Source organism: Dipodomys merriami, unplaced genomic scaffold (genome assembly GCF_024711535.1).
Source record: "Dipodomys merriami isolate MVZ:Mamm:240054 unplaced genomic scaffold, mDipMer1.0.p SCAF_2, whole genome shotgun sequence".
Lineage (NCBI taxonomy): Eukaryota > Metazoa > Chordata > Mammalia > Rodentia > Heteromyidae > Dipodomys > Dipodomys merriami.
In genome coordinates this window covers 62,114,555-62,139,230 of record NW_027203381.1, presented here as the reverse complement: position 1 = coordinate 62,139,230, position 24,676 = coordinate 62,114,555, and the positions used below count along the sequence as shown (strand labels likewise).

The 24,676-nt window shown below is 37.6% G+C and overlaps 1 protein-coding gene across 6 annotated transcripts in view; it reads right to left on the bottom strand.

Annotated features, from left to right (window-relative positions):
- The window catches only part of Lpp (LIM domain containing preferred translocation partner in lipoma), a 694,821-nt gene that overhangs the window by 460,113 nt on the left and 210,032 nt on the right, over positions 1 to 24,676 (bottom strand). For 3 of the 6 annotated variants that reach the window (XM_070029810.1, XM_070029812.1, XM_070029811.1), the window contains one exon: positions 14,632 to 14,705. The exons of the other annotated variants lie outside the window; for them this stretch is intronic. In XM_070029810.1, the coding sequence (XP_069885911.1) occupies positions 14,632 to 14,640 (9 nt within the window). In that variant the 5' untranslated portion in view covers positions 14,641 to 14,705. The remainder of the gene's footprint in view (positions 1 to 14,631; positions 14,706 to 24,676) is intronic. 6 annotated transcript variants of the gene reach the window in all.

Sequence of the window (24,676 nt, the reverse complement as noted above, 5' to 3'; positions counted from 1 at the left end):
TCTTCTCTAAATAATCTCTAATTCTCTCAGCTCAATAGTGAGGGCACATAATTCTTTCTTTTCTGCTTCTTTGTCACCCATTTCTCTGACTCTTCAACCCTCCCCACTGTGGGAGGGAGTCTTGGATTGATCTCAGAGATTACCAAGGTATCAATCAAGATTTATTATGCACAAGTAAATAAGCACTTTTAGGCAAACCTTTTCCAACTGGAGTAGGTAAGTCCCTACCAGTGTAATTACGAAGCAGATATGCTGTGACATGTGATGAAGCGTGGGAAGACGGCACTGAAGAATAAGGCAGGCTGAAAATTACACATGATTGTTAGTTGAACAACAAAATGCAATCATCCTTCCTCTGAAGCACTGGGTCAGATAGAGCCGGAAGGGCAGAGCAGGATCTACCACAGGCTGAAAATGTCAATGTATTCGCTCAACTTCTTTTTACAGACAGCTTTGGTCCAACACTGGCTAAATGCCCCACTCTCTGCATGGACAGCTGGCATTGCTCAGAAGGGGTAATGAGAGAGCAGGTCTAGAGAAATGCCAAGCCTTTATATAGGTTCTCTGAGAGACACTTAGAAATATTGGAAGCAGGACTAGACTGAGATGCAGAAGACTTGGGTATAATTTCTGTCTCAGTAACTAACTGGCTCGATGAGTTTAGTTCCTGTCTCTGTGAACCTAGGTGCCTTTCTCTATCTGTAAAATAAAGGTTAGATACTCATTACCATCCCATCCATAGGTTTTGTATGGCACTAAGTTATAGCTCAAAGGACTTCATGGGGTAGAAGAGGGTAGAGAGTGAAAGAAGGTAGAGCAGGAAGCAGCTTTAAACAGAGTTCAGACTAACAAAAATCATTGGAAACATCGTACTTTCTGCTCTGGCAATACCATGGGTGTGAAGAAAAACCAACTGCATTTGAACCAATGAACCAAGAAGCAGGATAGAAAAGTGTCAGGTCCAGATTAATAAATATCACCTGTGATAAAGAAATAAGACAGAACAGACATTCTTCTACCCTGTCCTTTCAGTTCAGATTCACAATGTCACCTGAAAAGAAACCATCAATCTGATGGAAAAACAATAGACCTGGAAGGCCATGACTCTTGTGAGAAGGCTAAGGAGAGAGCTGAGCAGATACTAGCTGGTTTTTTATTTGCAACAATTTTGATCTGTCAAGGAAAAGAAATCAGACAACCTTGAAAGAACAGGTTATTCAAGAATCCAAGGGTTAGCCAAGGCACTGGTGGCCCATATCTGTAATCCTATCTACTCAGGAGGCTAAGATCGTCATTAGAAGACAGACAGGGCAGGAACGTCCATAAGACTCTTATCTCAAATTAGCTATTAAAAACCCAGAAGTACACTAGGGGGATGAAGTGGTAGAGAACTAGCCTCAAGCAAAAATAAAGCTCAGGGACAGCACCCAGGTTCTGAGTTCAAGCCCCAGAATTGGCACCAATAAAAGAAACAAAAAATCATCAAGAGGTTGTGAATCCAAGCTTAGAAAAACATTAAGAAGTAATGTATTTCTTCACACTTCAGTTCTATATTTTAAAAGTTTCAGAGAAACTAGAATATCTTATGTAATGTTACAGAGCACTTAGAAGACATCAAGGTCATTTTGAGTAGTACCTCCTCTAAAAGGTATTTGCAGTGGGGAAGTTTCATTAAGGAAGTTCATAATACTGTTGATTGGTAACTAGAAGGAATGGATGAACGGCATTAGAATGGACACAGGACTAAAGAAACTCTCTTTCCACCAGGCGACGGTAGATCACTGTTGAAATACTCAAGAGGCTGCAATCTGAGGATTCTGGTAGGAAAGTCGTGAGACTTTCTCCAATTAACCACTAAAGAGCCAGAAGTGGAGGACCAGCTATAAGTCAAACAGCCAAGCAAGAGCCCAAGGTTCTGAGTTCAAGGGTCAGTACTAGCGCACAGGTGGTGCACGTGTCTTCATCTCTAAAATAATAAGCAATTAGCAAGATAATCTCCAAAATTGTCTCTGACAAAATTTTGTGTATTATCCAATTTTGTGTCCTCAAAGAAAGCCATTGCAAAACATATTCCAAGGAAGATTTCTTCCAAGTCCCTGTTTCTGGCAAAAGATTTTTCTGTGTACAAGGCCAAGGATGGGGACAAACAGTAGATTGAGATCCTTTGAGGCTCAGTAAACTACTTCTGAAACAAGAAGTCTGGATTTATAAAGAAGGGATTCTGGGTGCCTAACTCATAAAAGTTTGGCCCCTCCAAGAAGATAAAGAGATGATGAGAAAAGCCAATATTATTATCTTTAATGAAGCCTAGCAATCTGCATAGTGATTATCTAAAATCTTCTCTTTCTAAACTTACAAGTACATCAGTAGATCTGCACGTTAATTGTGGCTCACTTGTCTGTATTCCCCTGGCGACTTGTTGAAACTTGTATGAAAACACGTACACACTGTGTTTTACTTATCTGTTCACCAGTCTGCCATGCCATCAGACAGGCCATGGAATTTTACCAGCACTTAAGGGCTATTTTAATTACTTTAAAATTTTTAATAATCTTGTTTGTATTCTTCATTGGAAGTTCATTTTGACATGCCAATAAAAATAAAGAAGATAATAAAATTTTAAAAATCTATTTTTACGAATAACATGAAAAGATAGAACATAATTTTTCCTCATTGAGTAAAAGCCCTGTTATGGAGGAACCAGAGCTATATTTACCACTGACAATACCATATGTATCTTTGTGAAACAAGGGTTATTCTGTCCACTAAGACTAATCATAGGTACAAGATGTCAGTGTTAACTTCTGTATGTAAACCTGGTGAATGCCACAATACTCACAAAATTATCACCTATCAACTCTTCTCATCGTATCCTATATCACTAGCATTCTGGGTAAAGCAGCTTAAACTTCTGCATTTAGTAGGGACATGTAATTTAATTAACATTATTGAGCTCAGACATTATTATTAGAAGTTAAATGTTTGTATTTTAATCTGTATCTCTAATTGCTTTTCAGCTGCTTACAAAATAAAATCCAAGCTCAAAGTGATGCTACATGCCTATAATCCTAGAAGTTCAGGAGACTGGGGCAGAAGGATTGTAAATTCAAGGCCAGTGTGAGCTACATAGTAAGGTCCAGGCCAGCCTTCACCACACAGCAAAACCTTGTCTCAAGAAACTGGGAGGAAAATAGATGAGGAAATCAAAATATAAGCATATTCCTAAATAAAAAATGTTAATGTCCAAGTAATAGAAAAGCAAAACAGGGTAAAGGAAGTATAAAATTTTAACTTTCAAGGGCCATGAGATAGTTTAGAAAACAGAGAGAATCATGCATGATATGGATTGAAATATGTTTTTGTTCAATATCAATCCAAGAGTGTAATTACTTCTCAGTATTTGAAATGGTAGGGAAACAAATAAGATTCTCATTACAATGTGTCATGAATTCAAATTATGTAAGAATCTCTAGTTTTGCAATTTCACATTTAATAGCCAAACAATTGGAACCAGTTTCAACTGATGGCCTTTTTCTTGAATCATGCTGGAAGTTATTTCAAGATTTTGAAACAGAGATAAAATCTGGCAAAGCACTGTCCAAGGCAGCTGAGTCAAAAAAGAACCAAGATGTTTCAGATCACTTTCAGGATCACATTAGTAGATGATATTTCCTTTTAAATTTCTCTCAGTGGGAAAATTAATGTTCTGGCTTCTGCATTTTTATCAAGTATTGGCCAAAAAATGTAATAAGTAATATTAAGAGTATATGCAATTGGCTAAAGTTCTGGGTAAAGACACATACACAATTTCATTCATTCATTCAATTCATTGATTAAAAAGAAAATCTATGAATCCATACATCTGAAATTTTAAAATGATCTGAGTTCACTTGTGTATGTCCCATAATTAGTATGTTCCATTGGAGAAAAGTGATACCTACAAAGTTCTAGGTAACAGAAATGTAGATTCCTGTAAGGATGACCTATCTGTCCTGCCTTTGTGCCCAGAAGTCACAAAATCTCTAATATATGGTATCGCTGCAGATATCCAAGTTTATTTCCTGGTTAGATTATATCTTTCCATGTTCCAAAGTTAATTGGTCCAGTTCTTCTGTCCTTTTTACTTTTCTACCTAGTTTTACAGCCTTAGAACAAAAATACCATTTTTAATTCCAGCCAATAATCTTCAAAGTTTTCTTTGCAGAAACGAGGGAAAGGGAGAGGAAGAGGGATAAAGTAAAACTACTACTGGAAGTATTGGGGAGACAGGAGAGAAGGAAGGGGAGGGAAAGGGAAAGAAAGTGGAAGAGATGGGGAGAGGGTAAGGGGGAAAGAGAGAGTAGGAAGGGGAAGAGAGGGAAGAGACACATTGATATAAGTTACAGAGGCATTTAATTTTTCTTCCTTGGCAGAATACACTTCAATTAGAGGAGAGCATAAAAGTCATCACCCTATGTTCCATGGTATGCTATGCAGATTGAAAACACTGCCCAAAGAACAACAAAAATATCTTTCTTAGCATTAGTTTCTTATTGTCTACTATAAGGTGAAACCTAATACAAATGATTATTATATAAAAAGAGAAAGTAAAGGTAAAGATTTGGAAGTACAAGAAGTAAGGTCTGGGTTTCAGTCGTTTTACTTCAAATACTTCACAGTTCCATTCAACTAGAGAGAACACACATTTCATATATATATCTTCTGTTTTGTTGTAATTATTAACAATGGCCTTTTTCAAAAGTATCTCAGGGCTGGGAAGGTGGCTCAGTGGTAGAGTGCTTGCCTTGCATGCATGAGGCCCTGGGTTGGATTCCCCAGCACCACATAAGCAGAAAATGCCAGAAGTGGCGCTGTGGCTCAAGTGGTAGAGCTCTAGCCTTGAGCTGAAGAGCTGAGGGACAGCACCCAGGCCTGAACTCTTATCTTTTCTAAGAAACTTAGGTGTTACAGTTCAATTAGATCTTTACTACTTGCCCTCCCCTATCCACTACCTCTATCAGCATCACCATGATTTCATCTTACCTACTTGGTTAAAAGTAGAAAGACAATATGTTTGCCTGATTCTTAATTTAGAAGAGAATAAAAATGTTTAAAACATGCCCAAATTTATCAACTAGAGTACAAGGGTAGAGGTAGAAGAAATTGCTAAAAATGATTTGACATTGCTAAATAAGGATTACAGTAGAGTTTAGGAAGAAAAAAGAATTCAATATAAACCCACAGGTCATATCTCTACTTAATATTTAAATAAATGATTTTTACATTGATCTCCATTTTAAATTCTACATGTGTCCTTAAGGCTGGGGAGGGGTATATAAGGAGGGAGAGGACAAAATTGTTTAAAACAGAACTTTTCTCCAAACATGGTAAGCATCATTATATTATAATATTACTTCCTCTAGTACTTTCCAAGATGTTTGAAACCAAAACAGCTCAAACTATTCTCCCAGTTCAGAGTCTACTTTCCTTATGGCATTTTTCTGGTAAATAGGAATTCCCCATTGGGATTCTTGAAAGTAAAACTGACATTCTAACTGTTACATAATTAATTACTCTGATAAGTAGAGAACTAATAGAACATAACTGTTACTCCACCATCAGTTGAGCATCTATTATAGACTCGGCCATATGGAAGACAGCCCCCAAATGTAAAAATAAGAGCGTTAGATATGTGACTGGACACCCAACCATGTCACACTGCACAGAATGGCTGCCTTTAGGAAGCCTTGATTGATTGATTAAAAATAAGAAGAAAGAAGAGAAGAGAAGAGAAAGAGAGGGAAAGCGAGAGGGAGAGGGAAAGGGAGAGGAGCAGTTTTGCTGCATGTACGTTGATTATACCTATGATCCTAGCTCTTAGAAGGCTGAGATCTGAGGATTTTGGTTAAAAGCTAACTCCAGGCTGGAAAGTTCATAAGACTTATCTCCAATTAACCACTAAAAAGCCTAAAGAGAAGCTGTGGCTGTGGCTGAGAGTGCTATCCTTGAACATCAAGGCTCAGGGACGGTGCCCAGGCCCTGAGTTCAAACCCCAGAATCAGAAAACACACACACACACACACACACACACACACACACACACACACACACACACACACACACACACACACACACACACACACACACACACACACACACACACACACACACACACACACACACACACACACACACACGGCCAAAATACATCTACTGCCTTCAGTTGTTGTTGTTGTTGCTGTTTGGGGGAGGTTGTTCTGTTTTGTTTTTTGTCAGTTGTAGAACTCTGGACCTGGGTACTGTCCCTGAGCTCTTAGGCTCAAGGCCAACTCTCTACCACTTGAGCCACAGCGCCACTTCCTGCCTTGAGTTCTTGAGGCCATGTTGCTGCTGCCCTGGTCCATTTCTTACTAGAAGATTGGAGATCTCCTATATTCATATTTTATATCAGTATTCAGCATAGTGAGTATCAACAGGTAAAGTGACTGAAAAATGTCTAGACTCCATGTCTCAAGAGTCCAGGTACTCCTTCCTATTCATGGCTTCCTAACTGCTGGTTCACAAATACAGTACTATATGTTTGGGCTGACAGAGTGATTTCATTGTCATTGTGTCTTTCCTCTTTCTTGATTATGGAATATGGAGAAATGCTGTGTAGTTCTGGCACAGATAATCAGTTTAAAAGTATAGTCCTTCAATGATATAAAGCTACTAATTTCTTCTACAAAATACCTTCCACTTAAAATATCTAAGTGAACTGTTACCTACATTAAAGTCTGAAAAAAAACCTTCAGTATCCTCACAATTCAGTTTTCCAATAGGCAACAATGGTATTTAGCAATAAGACTGTACAAATACATTCTGAGTACCAATAGAGAGCATTGAAACCTTCAGTAGGAAGAAGAGCCAGGCAGAGAACAGAATAAGAATGCTTTTCAGAGTCCTCCTGATGGTGTGGAAAGGCAGATACAAACTGGAGACCACCCAGTGAGGTGGAAGGAGACAATGGGAACTGTACAGACTTAATCTCAGCAATCTGCACTTGGCTATCTCACTAACTGGCCATGTTCTAACTAACAAAGGGCATATGGATGAAAGTCCCTTTATCTCTAAGATTCCACAACTTTCTCGTACTCAGGAGGGAATTTACTTGGATTCAGGTCCTAACAAAACATCCTAAACTTTCAGTTCCCTACCTCTGAAGGTTAGAACACAAAGGTCACACAACACATTGACATGATGTAGCTCGAAAAGAAATATGAATCAGTGTGACTTGTGATATCCTGAAGCTAAGTCTCAGGAAGAAAACCCCAAAATCCTGACTACAAGGGTTGTATAAAATTCCAGAGGACAGCGCTGGGATATGGGCTAAATTGTACAGTCCTTATTAGGACTGTACAAGTCTATAGCAAGTCTATAGGTCCTTAAATTCAATCCCCAATACCACAAAATAAAAACACGAGAATAGTTTTCTGCAGGGTCTTCAACTTCCTTGACAATAGCTGCTTCAATGTTTGAAGAGAAGAAAAAACATTTGTACATATGGGCTTCTTTGAAAGCATTCAGAACAACAACAGAGGGAAGAAAAGAAGTATCAAGCAAATAAAATAATGCTTATATCTGTCTCCAGAAAAGTCACTAATTTATTCATGTATTGTGAGAAAAATTCCTAAAACTCATAAAAGGGAAACTATTTGGTGAACAGAAAGAAAAATGGCAAGAAGGATAGATTTGATAATATTATGTGATCACAGCTCTGGCCCAAGTTCTAATGGTGGAAATAAGCAGGCCTTCTAGTCCAGTCTGGGCCATTAATTCCCTTACTTGGAATACAACAACAATATCCCTTGTGCATCTCATAGGTACTTATGACAATCACATGAAATAATCGATAGAAGAGTAATACAAAATACAAAGTGATATACATACACAGGAAAATCATTAATAAAAACTTTTAAAGGAAAACTCCAATTCAGACCTCTTAAACCTGAGTAACAAAAGAAATGTAAATAGAGTAGCAATCTGATAATTTTATCATCTAGAGAAAGGGATAGTTATCAGAATGGTAACAAACAATGTTGTCCAAAAGAGAAGGGAAACCAGATCAGCTCTGTCATAATCCTCTCACTTCCTGTAGTATGAACAACAATGGAAAAATTTCAGGGAGGGGGCAAGACAGATCTTTCAACTGTGGCACACTAAAGGCATGGGGCACTCCCCTAAGAAAATTACATTTTTCCTTCAGTAATGAAAATCACACAGCATGTGTTCTCTAAGAATTTCTATGTAGCTTGTGTGAGTGACTTCACCTCTTTTTCCATTCTATGTCTTGAAAACCACAAACAACTAACTCAGAAGTGAAACGGTTCTTTGAAGTAGCCAAATTCTAGGTTTATTCACATGGATGGTCAAAATTTCAAAGGGAGATGTCATCCACAGTTGGGTTTCAAGACCCAAAGGACAAAGGCATGTAACTAGGCAACCATCAGCTCAAAAATTTCCAAGAGGAATTGGAAGAGGGACAAACAGTAGATAAAGTACAGACAAAATTGCTGAGGATAAAAGGAGGAAAAACAGCTTCCAACCTCATTCTATGGGCAACCAGCCAGGTTAGGAGACAGGTAAGAACTGAGCTGAAATTCAAGTCCCAGATTTAGAGACAAAAAGGCACAGGACAACTTCTGATTCATGAAAAAAAATGGTAGTTACTTGGTTTCAATTGGAGTGAGAATACCTCTGCAGTAGCCAGGGCATTGGAACCTCAAATGACAGGAAGATGAAACAAGAAGGACAAATTAACCCTGATTTGATACACAAAAGAGATTTTTACAGCAACACACACACACACACACACACACACACACACACACACACACACACACACACACACACACACACCTCTCTCTCTCAAACTAAACACCAACTAAAACTAAAACACCCATTAGGTACCGCCCTCCCCTCCCCCCCCCCCCCCCGGCCCCACACTTGTAGGAAAGGCTGTGTGGGGAGCTAACACAATCACATGGTCTGTACAACTGTTTACTGGACATGTTATGTATCATATTTTGGTGCATTTGGGTGACACTAGCACAATCAAGGCCTACGATAGAAACCAGCTGGACCACAAAGCCTAAAATACTTACAATTTGGCTCTTCATAGAAAAAACCTAGCTGGCGTTGGTGCTCATGCCTATAAAACTAGCTACTCAGGAGGCTGAGGTCTGAGGGTCACAGTTCAAAGCCAGCCCAGGCAGAAAACTCTCTGAGGTTCTTATCTCTAACAGACTATTCAGAAAAAGCTGGAAGTGGCACTGTGGCTCAAAGTGGTAGACTGTTAGCCTTGAGCAAAAAAGAGCTCAGGGACAGTACCCAGGCCCAAGTGTAAATGTACAAAGCTATTATTTCTAATTACTAAAAATAAGCTGAATCTCTTCATTTTTAAAGTAAATATCTTGCTAGTTTAAACCAATTTACACCAGATTTATGCTGATAGATATTCACAATGTAATCCTTTTATGAAAGCTTATCAACTATCTATATGTAAGGAAAAGCAATCCAGCCTTTTGAAAAGGTTTTCAGGTGGCTTCTTGACTGTGTATTAAATTCTATACAGAAGTGCTGTTTTTGAGTGGGTTATGATAATACTCTTTTCCATTTCTCCTAGCACCAAAACTTTACCATTTCAATGAGGGTTAATTTATAATGTGCTTTTGCATCAAGCGAAACTGGTCACTGCTACTCACTCTTATTGTTCAAATTTCTCGTAACTACTTTACTATTTCATTACCAAACTAATTTTAGGATTTTGTTGTTAAAATTCAAGAGCAATTGACTTGAGAATTATGCAGAGAACTTAAGAATCTCTGTAAGGATAAGATACATATCTCAATTTATGTAAGGGGTCAAAGATACTTGATACATTAGTTCTAAAGGCAGGTATGGGTTCCATTAAATGTTGCTTTTTTGTTTTGCTATGAATGGGATTTTGAAAATGGCAAAGTATTCATGTTCAAATGAGTTAGAAAAAATACAAGTAGAAGTGTATGTAACACAGGGACTCATATTTTACCTTATAAAAGCCACAAAATGTGAATACTAAAAAGCAACATATTCTATGTTGGTGTGATCGGGCACATATTAGATCATAGATTCCTGTCAATATTACAACAACATCCCATACCATAGAGAAAATAAGTCATCAGTAAGTATAAATAACTATAAAAATGTTAAGCTCTGACCTGGCCCTGTGTGTCAACTCCTAGACACCATGTTTAAAATGTCTGAAGAAGCTATATTTATATACAAAAATGTTGATGCAGCAAGAATTTTCAATAATGGCATACTTAACAAAGATATGTATAGCCACTCAATGAAATATTAAAGATGCTAAAATTGGAATTGTTCAACAAAATGTGGCAATATCAAAAATGCTTAATGTATAATGTTGAAATACATAGTAGTAAAGCTAATTTACATAGTAGTAAAGCTAAATACTAAAAAGTAAAAGCTAAGTACTAAAAAACAAGCTAAGTACCTAAAAACAAGAGATTGGTTTAGGTTGGTTTATGGGTGATATTTTTTTTTTTCATTTAAACTCAATTTTTATTTGAACATGTTACAATGTTCAAACTCTACTTCTACAAGCCAAAACAATGTGCACCAATTCTTGGTTGCCTACTGGATCAAAAATTTTGTAATTTATATGTTAATGAAAGTGGAGAAATGTGCTAAGAGATCTAAGGGAGCACTCTAAGACTAGCAGAAGAGATCACAGACAAATAGGAATACAACTCAGATCTCCAAACTTGAGATATACTGTTCACACTTTGCTGCACAAAATTTATAGCCATCTTATTGTAAAGGTAAAGCAACTCTGGGATAATGATAATGTGTTCCTATATTATAAATTAATAAACCTACATAGTAATGTTCAATTATCTCTCAAAGACACCAATTCCTTTAAAATGCCATGTGCTTGATGTTCTGGAGTTTAAATTAAACTTGTCTTCAAATACTACATAGTAGTGGATATTGAAGACTGTGTTTTGTACAAAGCCTGCTGTTCATTTTTCAGTCTACCTCTCTGGTTTTTTTTGGGGGGGGGTTTTGTTGTTATTGATTTCGTCAGCCATGGGGCCTGAACTCCGGTCCTGGCTGCTGTCCCTCGGTTCTTCTACCACTTCTACCACCACGGTTCACTCTACCACTGAGCCACCTTCCCAGCCCTCTCATTCTTTCATTTTTGAGATAAGGTCTTGCTATGTACGCCAAACTGGCCTGGAACTCACAATCCTCCTGCCCCTATCTCTCTGTTTTTATAGTTGAAAAGCCAGTCCCTTTCTCACAATTTCCACGCTAAGGTAAATACTAACTCAAAATAAAGATGAGTCTCAGCTTTGCATGTTTCATTTAAAAACCTAAAAAAATGTTAATTTATAGTAATAACACTTTTAGGGAGAAATTTAATATGAAATTCAAAAGCTAATGAGAAATATTTCCTTGTCTTTTCTTGATGCAATTTGACAACAAACTTGACAGAAGGATTTTATATACCTGTATAACAGAAAGAATAATTATAATTAGTGCCTAATATAGACACTAATATATAGAGTCCAATATACCTAAAGATAACATTCACAGTTCATATCTATTCCAATGTTCTATAAATTTTTGAACAGTTGTAATTAGGTACCAGTAGAGGTAATGTTTAGAAAGGAATAAGGAAAAAGAATTCATCAGATAAAAGATAATCTCCAGGCTGGGAAGGTGGCTCAGTGGTAGAGTTCTTGCCTTGAATGCATGCTGCCCTGAGTTCAATTCCTCAGCACCACAGAAGCACTTTAGCGCATGTGGTAGAGTGCTTACCCTGAGCTAAAGAGCTGAGGAACAGCTCCCAAGCCCAGAATTCAGGCCCCCTGACCAACAAAACAAAAAACAAAAAACCATAGTCTCAAATGGTTAATAAGGCAGAGAGATTGTGTGTGTATGTGTGAATGTACGTGTATGTACACATGAATGTGCCATAATTTAACTATCTACTGAAGGTACCTTATTTTTTTTTTTCCTTTTGAGGAGATGGTACCTGCATTTGATACATAGCCCTGAACATGCTAGGCAAATGCTCTAAACACTTGAGCCATACATATAGCCCATTGTGCTTTAGTTATTCCAAATAGAGTATCCCTTTTTGTCCTGGTCAGACAGATAATCCATTCCTCCTATTTCTCCCATGTAGCTAGAATTAGAGGTTTGAATGAGCTATTATAACTTGTTCTTGTTGACATGGGAATCTCCAAAACAGTTAGCCCAGCCTAGCCTCAAACTGCAATCTTCCATTCTCTGTCGCCTGAAAGTGATTACAGGCATGAACCACACTGCCCAGATTGAAGTAGGTTTTTAAACTAGTAAATAACTAATATTAAGATTTTTTAAGGCTCAGTAAAAAAGATATACCTAGAGTACTATAAGAAGTTGAAGACTACACACATCATTTGCAATGAATATATGGATGGATACATAGAAATTAGAGACAGGTTCATGAAGAAGGCATGTTATAAGGTAGCCATCAATGATCTAAAATAAAATAGACTGTTTAATAACTCCTATTACAGAATATATAAATGTGTATAGCCATTCCAATGAGAAAAAAGACTTTGGAAGAAAGATTTGCTACCTGTCTCTGGATATCCTTCAATGGTGCCAAGACTGTCTGGCATGACTTGTGTGAACACAGAGGTGAGAAGAACAGGATGCACTATAGAGTGCTGTCTCAACCTCTCTAGCCTTTCAACTAGCCCAGAGAAGACACAGGCTCCTCCCTGGCTCATCTGATTTTCATCTTGAGAATATCTTAACAAAATAAAACAGTTGGATTCTGGGGCTGGGAAGGTGGCTCAGTGGTAGAGCGCTTGCCTTGCATGCCTGAGGCCCTGGGTTCGATTCCTCAGCACCATATAAGCAAAAAGAAAAAAAGCCGGAAGTGGTGCTGTGGCTCAAATGATAGAGCGCTAGCCTTGAGCTGAAGAGCTGAGGGACAGCGCCCAGGCCCAGAGTTCAGGCCCCACGACCGGACCCCCAAAAAAAAAAAAAAACAAACAAACAAACAAACAAACAAACAAAAAAACAGTTGGATTCTTAGTAACTACCTGTATTATTAGGATGGTCCATTTGCTAAATGATACTATCCCATAACTTTATGTATACAAGCATCTCCGTGTGTGTGTGTGTGTGTGTGTGTGTGTGTGTGTGTGTGTGTGTTTATGGGTGTTTGTGTTACACACAATCACACTAGCCTAATTAAAAAAAAAGACTAACAAGTCTGTTAAATGTATTTGGAACAAATATATCAGTCAAGAGGTTGACAAATATTTTAGATCTCAAATAAAAAGAGAAGTCATCACCCCAGTATATCAAATGAGCAAAGATCTGAACTTACAGGTTGTAATCTAACACACAAACTTGTTTTAAAAAAAAAAGGATACAAAGATAAGAATCTTTCTAAGTCAAAAAAAAAAGAGAATTAAAACAATGTGGTACTATTTAAGAACAGATCAAATACTATATTAGCAAAATTTAAATTTGAATATACAATGATACACAGTCATTACTCCCTATGAAGATAAAATGTATAATGCAATCGTGCTGCTAAGTACAAACAGTTTGCTGGTGACAGCATAAATGAATAACATCTTTTTGGAAATGGAATGTAGGTGATTATTTTAAGAGCCAAATATAAATGCCATTTGACCCAAACATCCTGCTTCTGAGACTGTCTTAAATATATTTCTAATGGAAACAAAACAATAAAAATAATCTCTAATAAATTTTAAAGGGGATTAGTATATGTAACAACAACGAAATTTAAAAACAAAACTAAGTGGACAGAATAAAATGCAATATTCTGCAAATGTCAGGATTTAAACAATATCAAAATCTGTCTGTATTTGTGCAAGAACTGGCAACAAAGAAAGTATGAGAAGAAGTGGTAAGTCCAGGAGGTAAGATTCTGGACAACAGCTTTCTCCATTCTGTTTTGACAATTGATGTTACTGCTTAAAATTTCCTGGAGAGGGTATAGAAAAAATAGCAATAGAAAATAATAATTACAATAAAATACAATGTATTCATGTCTGAACAAAAGTTTTGAGGATTTACTCCATTTGTTAGTGAAAAGACTTGGAAAAAATTATATTAAGTGAAGTAAGCCAGGCCCAAAGAAACATAGGTCCCATGGTTTCCCTTATTTGCAATAACTAGTATATGTCTGAGGCAAGCAGAAAAAGTCAGATAAGATGATGTTAAGTGAAATGAACCCCTTTCTTATTATTGTTTCTAATGTATTTATAAGGTACCACGTGATTTTTTTGTTGTTGTTCCTTTGTATGTCCCTCCCCATGGTATAACCCCTGTTTTCACTTATTTGAATTTGGTATAATTTGGAGAGGGGAAGGGAAAAAACAAATCATTTAAATAGGGATACAGGTTGACCCATTGCAACAATGAGGTGTACAAGATGCTATGTCGAAAAACAAACTTTATAATTTAAGGGTGGGGGGGGGATTGGGAGTGTAGTTGTGGAGATGGGAGGGAAGTAATAGTAGAGGAAAAACAAAGGAGGAGAAAACAATGCTTGATAAGAAATGTACTCATTACCTTGCTCATGTAATTGTAACCCCTCTGTACAGTATTTTCACAATACTCTTACTTTAAGAAAAGTTTTGAGGAAACTGTAAAAGAAAATAAATGGTATATTCCATTAACTTCATTGTGACCATATCTGTGGCACATCATGCTAAGGAGATAAAAAGACAAAGAAAATCTAAACCTGTTGTTTACTCAAAAATCTATTAAAATGGTACCTGCATGATAAAAATAAACTTGCTACATTTTCCTTCATACACAGCAAAATATGTCCTGTGTCTGGTGTCATCTTTGATTATATCTAGGAGCAAATAAGCTACACAGAATAAAAAGAGAATGTAATTCATGTTAGCATAAACTAGGATTGAATTTAAAAATTAGAATCCTCAGAAAATTTTAATGTGCAACAAAAATCAGGAAATTAATCCTAGAATAAAATCAATCAGTTAATTAAGGCAAAGCACAAAATGCCTGAGTGCCACTGGCACTGAGAGGAGGCTGAGATCTGAAGACCGTGGTTCAAAGCCAGCCCAAGCAGGACAGTCCCTGAGGGTCTTATCTCCAATGAAGTACCAAAACTGCCCAAAGAGAGTCTATAGCTCAAATGGTAGAGATTCAGCCTTGAGCAAAAAAGCTCAGGGGCAGAACCCAGGTTCTGAGTTCAAGCCTCACACAAACATAATATAGACAATATGCCACTCACTTCACCTCCATGAAAAGCATGGTATGGGCATTACCCATAAACAAATATCCATGTAGACTTAAACCAGATAGGATACTCACACTCTCCTGCCTCGTGTTCCAAGGAGCAGTGGTGGCCCTGCCCTGTTCTCCTACAGAGTGTTGTATGCCAGCAGGCACAATAACCTCATCAATGCTAGAGCAGAATGAGTGCCACCCAGATGGCACCATATACAGAGGGAAAGATGAAGCAGAGGGGCCCAAGGCAGCCAAAGCATGAAATTTCTAAGGGGACCTTAACATCCCACTGACCTCTTACTATAACAATGCTAGGAACCAATGGATCATGCCTGTAATCCTTGATGCTCAGGAGGCTGAGCCCTGGAAGACAAAGGTTCAAAGCCAGTCTGAGCAGAAATATGCAAGATGTTATCTCAACCTAGCCAGCAAAAAACAGGAAGGGAGGTGTGGTTAAATAGTAGAACTCCAACCATGAACAGAAAAGCAAAGCAAGAGTGAGAGACCCTGAGTTCAAGCCCTGGTATAACAACAACAACAACAAAAAGTTGCTTTAATAAAAGTAAAAATAATAAGGAAGATAAAAACAAAGAAATAACACCACAGTTAGAACCATACATATAAACACCGAGCATACATAACAACATTGCTTTAGGTACCGAGTAGCCTAAAAAAGAAAAAAGTATACACAAAGCCAAAGTACGTTAGAAAGTAAATATAAAGACTCCATTTAAAGAGGTTTCTCATCTATTATTCATAGTTAAAGAGTAAACACCAATTCTATGAGATAGACAGGTCAGATATTATAAATATCATTGGACAAACTTACAATTGGATGCTGAAAATAAAAATCAATCACACAAGTAAGTAACTATAGCCCTCACACAAAGCATAGTTCTGCTGAGCGTTAGACAAATAGGATTTCTATTATATTATGTCCTATTCTTTTTAGGCTTAGTAAATAGAGGTAACGAATACCTGATTGGTAAAAATCAAAAACAGTTATCAGGGCAAACGGAATTTGAAATAGGTGATTATTGAAAGAACAGTGAACACCCGCCAGGTGTGGGCAGCTTATGCCTGTAATCCTAGCTACTCAGGAGGCTGAGATCTGAGAATCATGGTTCAAAGCCAGCCCAGGCAAGAAAAGTCTGTGAGACTCTTATCTCCATTTATTGGAGTGGTTTATCCACTCAGAAAACTGGAAGTGGCACTGTGGTCAAGTGGTAGAGAGCTAGCCTTGAGCTGAAACGCTAAGGGACAGTGCCCAAGTCCAGAGTTCAGGCCCTCTGATCAACAACAAAAAGAAAAGAAAAAAGAAAAGAAAAGAAAAGAAAAATTGGGTCTAAAGTTCCCTGAGCACTCTCATCTACCCTTAGCTCCCATCTCAACCTTTTTCTAAATTCCATCCTTAAACACTTCATAGCATTGCAGTTCTTTTTTTTTTTAAGCTCTTAGTCTAAAAGCTCTAATTCTATACCTTACCCACATAAAAATGAAGCTTCCTTCAGTGTTGCCTATTTCACAGAAGAGATCACCCAACAATGATACCAACATATAAAATGAGGCTATCTTCATTGTAACTGAGTAAACATAGCTTTGCATCCTGTGGGTCCTATTACTATTCATTCAAAAATGACATCTCCATGGACAATACCATAGGGGAAAGAGGCTTTGTACACAGAGAAGTGGGATTTTCTCTATCTGTCCCACCATAAAACCATTTTGACAATGTCAAAACAATTAATTACCAGTAATTCCATCATAGCCTTAAGTGAGATAAGTGTTCATTCGTTCTCGTTAACACTGTTAACAAGAAAAAAGGAGAGTGAGATCCGAAAGAAGAAAAGGAAACATAAAAAGGTGATGGTAAGAGGATCAGCCAATAATGGACTGCAAGTCCAAAAGGAGCATTTTAACCTAGGAAATATGGGTTTACGCCTTATGATCTGACTTCACATTTGTTTGCCTATGAGTCTCAGGCCAGAAGCTATGGGTCTTTAATCAAAGGACCATGCTTCATTTCTCTCTAGACCACTACTGCACATTTATTAAAGGAATGTGAGTCAAATCCAAAATCTGACAAAGACTGGCACAAAGGACTTTGCACAGGAAGTGGAATGTGCAAAAGAAGCCTCTGGCATCAGAATATAGAGCCTGAGTCTACCTCAATAAATTGTGGTGTGTTTGTTTTCTAATTTGTAAGGATATACCATAAAGACTAAATGAAATCACATAAGGTACTCAGAGGTCTCCTATACATGCACTGTGTAAATGCTGAATAAATTTTCAATGTTATCAGTAGAGAAGTGATTCTTCCCCATTGCAGTACACAAACCATTTAATCAAACATATGGAGAGAAAGACTACATCTGAATATGAATATAGAAAATTGCATGAACAATTTTGAGCAGTTCATGAACCAGTAACCCTTAGCTTACTAATACTTGAGCCAAGTAATCTCCAAAATCCTTCCTCTTACAAAAGCCAGTGATGTGAACAGTGTAGACACAAGCAATGAGGAATTTCTCTTGGATACAAATGATGCAAATACAAGCCAACTACCCTTAGGATACCTCCGGTGTCTATCTGATTGGCGGGAATCTCTTAACTGAATATAAGGTACAGACCAAGACCACAAGTCCAAAGAAAGCCAAAATAAGAAAATCTGTCTCCAAAAATGGCAGGTTAGAAGGTCCTGCAGGAACAAGTAGATGGGCAAGGACAGCCTACTTCCTCATAATGGGGAAGCACAGGCAGGGTGAAGTTTGCCATAAAGATGCTACCTTATGCCAAGTACCCATAATACAATGTTTGAAGTAATAATTAGAAAGGTCATCAGCAATGTTTCTACTAATTTTTCAAAATGATTATAACAGAAAACAATAACCTATACTTCTATTTATTTCAGCTAACATAAAAATAGTAAGAATCAGGAGAATATGAGAAAAAAATATGTGGAGCCAGTCACTGATGGCTCATGCCTATAATACTAGCTGTACAGAAGACTGAGATCTGAGGTTCAATGTTCAAAGCCAGCCAGGCAAGAAAGACAGTAAGACTCATCTCCAATTACTTACAAAAAGAGCAGGAGTTGGAACTGTAGCTCATGTAGTAGAATGCTAGCCTTGAACACAAAAGCTCAGGGACAGCATCCAAGCACTGAGTTCAAGTCCCAAGACAAGTTAAAAAAATTACTTGGGAGGTAGTGGTTTTTGATTTTACACTTGGCCCTTCACTACGTAGAGCTTATATTGAGCTTCGAGTTTTAATTATTGACATTCATGCAAATAATATCCCATAACACTATATCATACACCTTTAAAAAAACAACTTATCTCTGAAAAAGTCCAAAGTTACTCCAAATTTTCTATGGTCTGCGCCAAATTATATTTCCAATTTCGTGTGCCATAATATCTCCCATAGGCTCTATTCTACAAGCCTAATACTTGAAGCTTTCAGACCTCGTGCACAGTTTCCTAGGAAAGTTTTCTGGGCTCACTCTGAAACATTTCTAAGTGAAGCTTGCCTACAGTTTGGACATGGCTTGAGCACCAGGGCTTCATGTGCTGAAGTTGAATCACTCTTATGAGCTATTAAGAGTATATAAATTTTACCCAATGATGGCGTTTATAAGAAGGGACTTGCCAAAATGGTTAGAATTAGGATAAAGTCCTTAGGGTGGAACTCTCATGATTGAATCCCAATGGCTTTACAAGAGAAAGAGGGAGACCACAGAGATGCAAAGAGAAACACAGACAGAAGACAGACGTGTGTGCTCCCAGTCTCTGTCCATCTGATGTCACATGCGGCCCTTGAACCTTGCTGGCAATGTGAGCCCGTGAACTGCTCAAACAGTATACTAAATAAACCTGTTTGCTTTAGGAAGTTAGCCTACTTCAGGTATTTCATTAGAGTAACAAAAAAGCCGACTAAAACAACCTCCTTTCAGTCTCTACCAAAGTCCTGTCATAATGCAATTTGAATGAAATTTGACAATATGCTGAGTAAAGAAACCATATGATGTATGATTCTAGTCATACAAGGTATCCAGAAGAGGAAATATCACAAAATAAAAACTAAACTACTAGAAGGTAGAAAGCAGGTTTGAGGACAATAATGACTGATTGCTTATCAGTACTAGGTTTTCTCTGTGTGTGTGTGTGTGTGTGTGTTTGAGACTGGGACGCATTATGTAGCTCAGGCTGGCCTAGCACTCACTATGTAACACAAGATGGCCTTTGAATGAAGTTCAAAGTCATTGCATAGTTGATGATTGAATTAAGGATCTTCTCCTTCAGTTTATTAGGTCCCTGAAAGCATGAATTGTGTCTAATTTATTTGGTATCTTGGACAGTAATTGGTTCAATATCTAATATATAGATGATATCAAATAAATCACATAAAAATAATTGAATGAATTTGGAACTAGGTCTTTTAATAGGGGCCACTGATGGTGTGTTAATAATAAAACACATACATCCAGTAGGCTAATACTTAAAGGCAACCTTCCACAAAACTTGTCCACAATAAGACATTTCAAAACAGAACTATGTGGGGAAGGAATCAGAATCAGAGATCCAAGACAGCCACCATCTAAGATTTATGTCCATTTCCTGGGGCTCCAGGAGTTAATCTTCTCCTGATTCCAATGGGTGAAACTCTTCCCCAGATGCAATTGATCCACAGATCTGGTATTGCATCCAATCAGAGCCTGGAAAATACAAAAAAAAAAAAAAAAAAAAAAAAAAAACAACCTACAAATCTGTAGAAAAACACAATAAAATAAGGGCAAATCAAAATCAAGCTGAAGCAGACAGAAGATACTGGAAGAGTTATACGCCCATGAGAAACTTCAGGGTCCACAGGCCATGAAGAAAACAAACAGGCCACAACATGAAATACACTTACCCTCAAGAGGGACTTGTTCAGATTCATGCCAGAGCAGCCTCCTCAAATGCCCTTCCTAACCCTGCATGGGGCAATGTGGAAAGCCATTCTGCCAAACCCAGTTTGGTAGATGCCAATGGCAGGCTCCCTGGGGTGTTCACACAACACAAAGGATGAGCAGAAAACAAACTGTGAACATAAAACAGGACACTGTCTCCTCTCAAAACCTTGAACAACATATTGGGAGTCCATATTCCAGAACAGAAAATCTGCAATCAAGATGCCAGGAAATCTAATTGTGAAGTTAAAAGAAAGCACCAAGTAAAAGCCTAAAGAGCTAAATGATCATCATGACGCTGATTAGATGGAGACTAAGACACCTGGATGGTGAGAGCATTGTTCACATGTTTCAAGCTGCCATCATTCAAGGTCACAAGAGGAAGGTTTGAACACTAGTGCCACTATTTGCTGGCTGTGCTATCTTGAGAAATTGATACGAGTTCTCTGTGCTTCTGAATGTCCTTACTGTGAAAGGAAGTTGATTATGGTACTCAGGGATATGAACTCTGCTTAACAATCAGAGTCTGTGTAGGGGTCAAAAATCTGCCTGAGAGAATCCCCAACGCCAGAAACAGAAGTATTCTTATACTCAATATGAATCTGAGTGATCCTTTTATGAAAAATAAAAGAGAAAGGATGTGCCTTAAGACCATAAAGGTAAATTCTTGAGTATTGAACAGAGCTGGCAGGTCTGTTGATCTTCACAAGGTTTTAGAGAAGTTCACTGACACAGTAAAACTGTTGTCCAAATCAAGTGAACTGCTAGCTGCCAAGTGCTCAAAATAATGCCTGACTCAAAGGCAGCAGTATAGGTTTGCTATTATTGATCATAATAAATCCTACATAGCACATAGGGTGCTTTGTAGCTAACTAGGTCTCTTCATAGCTACTATCTTATTTAACCCACACAACAGGAAGTTGACAGCATAAGAATCATCACTCCTGAAGCCCAAATGAACAAACTGGGCCAAATGTACCTCCAAGAAGTTCCTTGGCTTTTTCAGGGTGCTATTTCTATTGTCATTGAGGTATAATACAGAGTCTATATTGTCTGTTAACTAATGTCAGTGTCCTTTCCTTCCCTGGATGCTATGTGAGATATAGCCAACATTAGATTTCAGATTCCATTGTGAACTAAGAGGGAATTTCAATAATACACCTTTCCTACCTCACCTACTGAATCATTCTACTACAAAAAGAAACTAAGACTTGCAATGAAGTTGCTAGCTATGCTTTGTTTTTGCTATAACTGGATTAAACATTGCAGATGAAATGACATCTTTGGATCTGCCCTTCTGTTTTCCTGTGTTTGGATAGAAATAGGTCCCCTGCCTTAGACCATGGCTATGGAGAAAGAGTGGTAGGACCTGGGAGACAGGAACAACCACATGAAGATGTAGAGCTAAGCAACGGCCCTCTAAACCTTGGCAGGGGGTATTATTATTATTATTACCCTTGGGTGACAAATTTAAATACCACCTGACAAAAGTGGATCTGTCTGCCTAAACAAGACAGAGAGAAATTTTAAAAGTGAGGCATGATCATCTCACACACATCTTCCTTTAAAGTGAACTAATTTCTCAAGTAAATAATAGCAAAAGACTGACCTGAGATAGGGTCAGTCTTTTTGAAAGGTGAACAGTGGAGGTCCTACAGTGAAGGCCCTAGATATCTTGGGAGAGAAGGAGTTATGATCACAGACTACTTTTTCTCTTTCTCTTTCTTTCTCTTACCTGTGTGTTTGTCTATCAAACATCTACCTTCTCTCTTCCCAAAAGAAACAGCTAACTTCCTTCTTTTTAACAGATAAATGTCAGTAAGTTAAAGGTCTTGATTGTAATTTGGTCTTGTCACTAAGTAGGACACTTAGAAAGGGCTTCTGAGCCTTGGTTTCCTCATCTGTCCAACTCAGTTTTGAATAAGATCGCTAACAAGCCTGTCAGCTCAAAGATCGCTAACAAGCCTGTCAGCTCAATAAAACTCTAAAATTTAAAATAAGCAGAAAGAGAAATGTTATGGTGGTCAAGCCAGAACTATTCTTGAAAAAGCTAAAGAAAGTGTGATTTCCTCCACAAACTCTGGTTTGGAATGCAAGAAGTCTGTCACAGCTTAAATCATCCATAGTTGAGCCTTTAGTGGTGAAAAAGTTACCACCAAAGCCAAAAATTTTGTGTTTTTTGCTTAAAAATCTATTTTCAGGGAACTCTATACTAAGGCTCTAATATACAGAAATGTTTGGCAATTATTAGGCTCTGAAAATCCCCTTCCCATTTTACTTTTCCTTATATAAATATCTGATTTCTCCTGTAAAGAAAGGAGGACTTCACATTTCCCAAATAACTTCACATTTCACACAAGTTTGTTACAGGTGACAGGTGTGAAGCTTACAAATTTGAACAACAAAGTCATGCTACCCAAAGAATGTTCCACAGATAGGAGTCTGGGAAATCATTCACAAAATGGATCCACTGCAACATCTGACAGAGCCTGAATTTAGCAAAAATAGAAATAGAAGATACAACTATTGTTTTTTTATTCTTTGCATCTCTTTCATTCAGTGTTTATTATACTTGGTTATCCCTCCCCTCCGCTTTTTTGCCAGTCCTGGGGTTTGAACTCAGGGCTTGGGCACTGTCCTTGAGCTCTTTTTCTCAAGGCTAGCACTCTACCACTTGAGCCACAGCACCAATTCCAGCTGATAGGAGTTATTTTTTAATCTGTACTGCTTCTTACAGTTAAACTTCCTAAACACAGAGATGCTCCAAAATGGGTGGACCTAATAACATGGAATTACCAAGTTAATATTGTATAGAATACATTTTAGGAAATTCTATCCATGAATATGGCAACTGCTATGACAAAGGAATACCTTTATCCCTGACAGTGACTGTGTGTGCCCATATACTACAATCCAGTTACAAATTTGTATGTTAAACCCTTTTATCTATATCAGATTTTTATATTAACTTAGTAGGCCTGATGTTATTTTTATCAACACTAGATCTGTCTTATAACACATGTGACAATACCCAACTAAAAGCTTAGACAACCAGAGTTCTATTTCTTGAGATTTTCTTGGGATTCAAAAGTAAACTCACTTCAGAATACCTGAGATCTCTACTCTGCTGATGATGTGAAATTAGTAAATGATCAGAAGAGTCACTACCCCCAGCATTTTAATTATCCATATGCTTATGGCAGAATGAATTTCCTCTGTAGCAGAAGAAAAAAATAAGATAATATCAGGCAGAGAACTAACAAAAGAAGAAGAAATAAAGCTACCTTTATCTAATGTGAAGATCTTGTAATACATATCAACATTTGAGATCTCAGTTTTCTCAGTTACATAAGACAAACATATTTCACCTTCTCTCATGTCCTGCTGTTAGACTCTACATCAGTATTTCTGAGTACAATTCAAAGATGAGATAAGATGATCCAATATATATATATATAGATATATACATATATATAATATATATATATATATATATATATATATATATATCACTCATCCCTTTACAGAAACATCAGTTTCAACAACTATCTACATACACAAATACCTACACAAAGGATCCCAGATGAAAGACCCCAGCCCCTAGGCAGAGCATAGAAAAAAAAATCTATTAAAGCCAGTGGGAAGGAAGCTCTTATTACCTGTATCACTCTATCCCAAAGATTAAAAGGCACACTGCTGGGGGAAGTGATACCCAGAAGAAACAAAGAGAGTAAGTGAGCATTCACCTGTCCTTTGACCCCAATACCAGAATAATCATTAAAGCAAAAGTGTAACCCATAGGGCAATCTGCAGTACTATCCATAATATCCTTAATGTGGAATGAACCCAAATACTTACCAATGGATCAGTGAATTATTTTGAATATAATATCCATGCATGCATGCATGTATGTATATATGTTTATATGTATGCATATGTATGTAATATATATAAGTAATGGTAAATGTTCTGGGTTTTTTTTTTTTTGTTTTTTGTTTTGTCGGTTGTGGGGCTTAAACGCTGGGCCTGGGCACTGTCCCTACATTCTTCACCTCAAGGCAAGCACTCTACCTATTGAACCACAGTGCCACTTCCAGTTTTCTGAGTGGTTTATTGGAGTTAAGAGTCTCACGGACTTTCCTGCCTGGGCTGGCGTTGAACCATGATCCTCAGATCTCAGCCTCCTGAGTAGCTAGGATTATAGGCATAAGCCACCAGTGCCAGGCAAATGTTCTGTTTTTTAAAATAAAATCTGGATGTTTCTGACAACACAGATGAACCTGAACAGAAAGACAATTACCATGTGATCTTATACTCAGATGTGAATCTAAAGTTGAATTCACAGAAGCAGAGAATAGAAAGCTGACTACCAGAAACGAAGAAAAGGGAAATTGATGAGATGGTCATCAA